Below are 1,991 nucleotides of genomic sequence, written 5' to 3'. Positions count from 1 at the left end.
AGGGAGGGTGTTAGACTGTATTTATACGTAGCCTCTGTATAGGTCTTGTATATTGTACCATACACCTTTGTGTACCCCTTATATATATATATATATATATATATATATGAGATAGCCACGCCCGTTATGGGTGTCGTGCAGTTTCCCCAAACCCTAAGTTTTACAACGCCCCTGGAGGCTCCAAAGACAGCCACACGCATCTGGCCGCCGCCACTGCGGTCAACGCTGTGAATCCATCCATGAGCAGGAGAAGCACCTTGCAGGAATCTGCACTGTGTGAGACGCAACGGAAGCCACTACGAACGGAGGCAGCAAACTGATGAATGCTATCGGCCGGGAAGACACCCCGCGCTCCACCGCCCTGGATCTCCCTCTCCGGCGAGAAGGGCCACCAGATCCCCCATCCAGCTAGCTACAAACCGGTCTCCAGAACAGCGGGCATCTGCAAGTCGCGGTGAACCAAACCTTAGCCGCAGCACCTGTACAACTCCTCACAAGCCCATTGGCAGCTCCAGGGCGAGAACCACGGAGGCGGGGACGGGGCCGAAGGACAAAAGGACGATGCCGTTACCACCGCCTCAACAGCACCGACCAGACCACACAGACCCATAGGCTCCTCGTTGTCGCCAGTGAGACGGAGCAGTAGTGAGGACCACTTTATTGGACGCGACGGCGCTGCCCAACCAACCCCTATCTACACGCCGGCGAAGTCCCGGGGCTCCCCCACGCCTCCTAGCAGCCATCGAAGAGGAGCGGCGAGATTGACAGCGGAAGAACCAAAATCGCCTCCCGGTCACTCCCTCGACTGAGGGGAGAGGATAATGATGTTTCGCCATAAGTGAAGCGGGTTGCCTCCAGTGCGTTGGATAGAGATCCGATGGTCTAAAATGCTGGAGGACAGACACACCATCATCACCAACTGAGAATTTTATAGTAGTAGAGATAGTATCCATAGCCCTCTTGCAGCTACCAGACTCGCACTGATCAGCTCAAATAACGAACATTGAAAACCATATATATGTCCATGAACTATGGGGAGAAAAAAGATATGCCGAGATTGGAAGGCAAAGGTGCCCTACAGCAGGCAGCATGCCTTCCTTCCACTCAACGTTCCACGACACACATGCACTAACTAACATCCCACGTTCAAAGATCAAAAAAAGCGCGAGCAGATTCCAAGCTGGCCACTCGCCCACCACACCACCATCGATCAAACCACTGCATGCGAGGCATGCAGCGCACTCACCACACAATCAAACACGTCCAAACGAAAGCATGAAAAGATTAAAAACCACGCACTTGCAACGGAAATCATCGGAAAAACTTATTTGATCCTGCTTGTCCATGCTAAGCATGCTCAACACGGACGCGCTATCAGTCACTAATCCCGGGTGCCGATGGCGGAGGTGACAGCAACGCCGTGATGCCGAGGGCGATGGTCGCCAGCTTCCTGAACTCGGCGTCCTCAGCGGCCAGCGGCGACGTGTCGTCGGCCTCGCCGAACGCGTCCTCGCAGGTCCCGGGCGCGTCCAGCGCCGCGCTGAGCTGCGTCAGCGCGTCCCGGGTGGACTTGTCCTCGCCCCGGGCGATGTCTTTCGCGGCCTCGCCGAGCTGGTCCACGGCGTCCGAGTACACCTCCGCACACACGCCGAGGCGCTCCCGCCTCCCCGCGTCCTCCTCCGAGGCGCACAATGCGGCGATGCGTTTGGCCGTGCCGTTGGCCGCCGCCCCCGCGATCTTTGCCGCGATGGCGGCGAGGCCGCGCGCGTCGGCGGTGGCGCTCGCGTTGTCGGCGTGGAAGGTCTTGACGCAGTAGTTGTAGCCGATGGACGGGTGGCCTGCGGCGAAGGACTTGCATGTGTCTTCTAATGTAGTAGAGGACTCGCAGGTTGATGAGATGAGCAGGAGGAAGAAGACGTAGGCGAGCGGCCTCATGGTTGGCTTGGACCGATGGTTTTCGCCTGCGTTGCGTACGTTTCAGGTCTGGTGGT

At 57.4% G+C, this 1,991-nt stretch overlaps 1 protein-coding gene across 1 annotated transcript; it reads right to left on the bottom strand.

Annotated features, from left to right (window-relative positions):
- Window positions 1–953: 953 nt before the first annotated feature.
- On the bottom strand, window positions 954–1,991 carry LOC109762164 (putative invertase inhibitor). Its single transcript, XM_020320985.3, has one exon. It carries the CDS (start codon window positions 1,933–1,935, stop codon window positions 1,375–1,377), a length of 561 nt encoding a protein of 186 aa, XP_020176574.1. The 5' UTR covers window positions 1,936–1,991; the 3' UTR covers window positions 954–1,374.

This window comes from Aegilops tauschii, chromosome 6, assembly GCF_002575655.3.
Source record: "Aegilops tauschii subsp. strangulata cultivar AL8/78 chromosome 6, Aet v6.0, whole genome shotgun sequence".
NCBI lineage: Eukaryota > Viridiplantae > Streptophyta > Magnoliopsida > Poales > Poaceae > Aegilops > Aegilops tauschii.
This window is presented reverse-complemented; position numbering and strand designations above follow the sequence as displayed.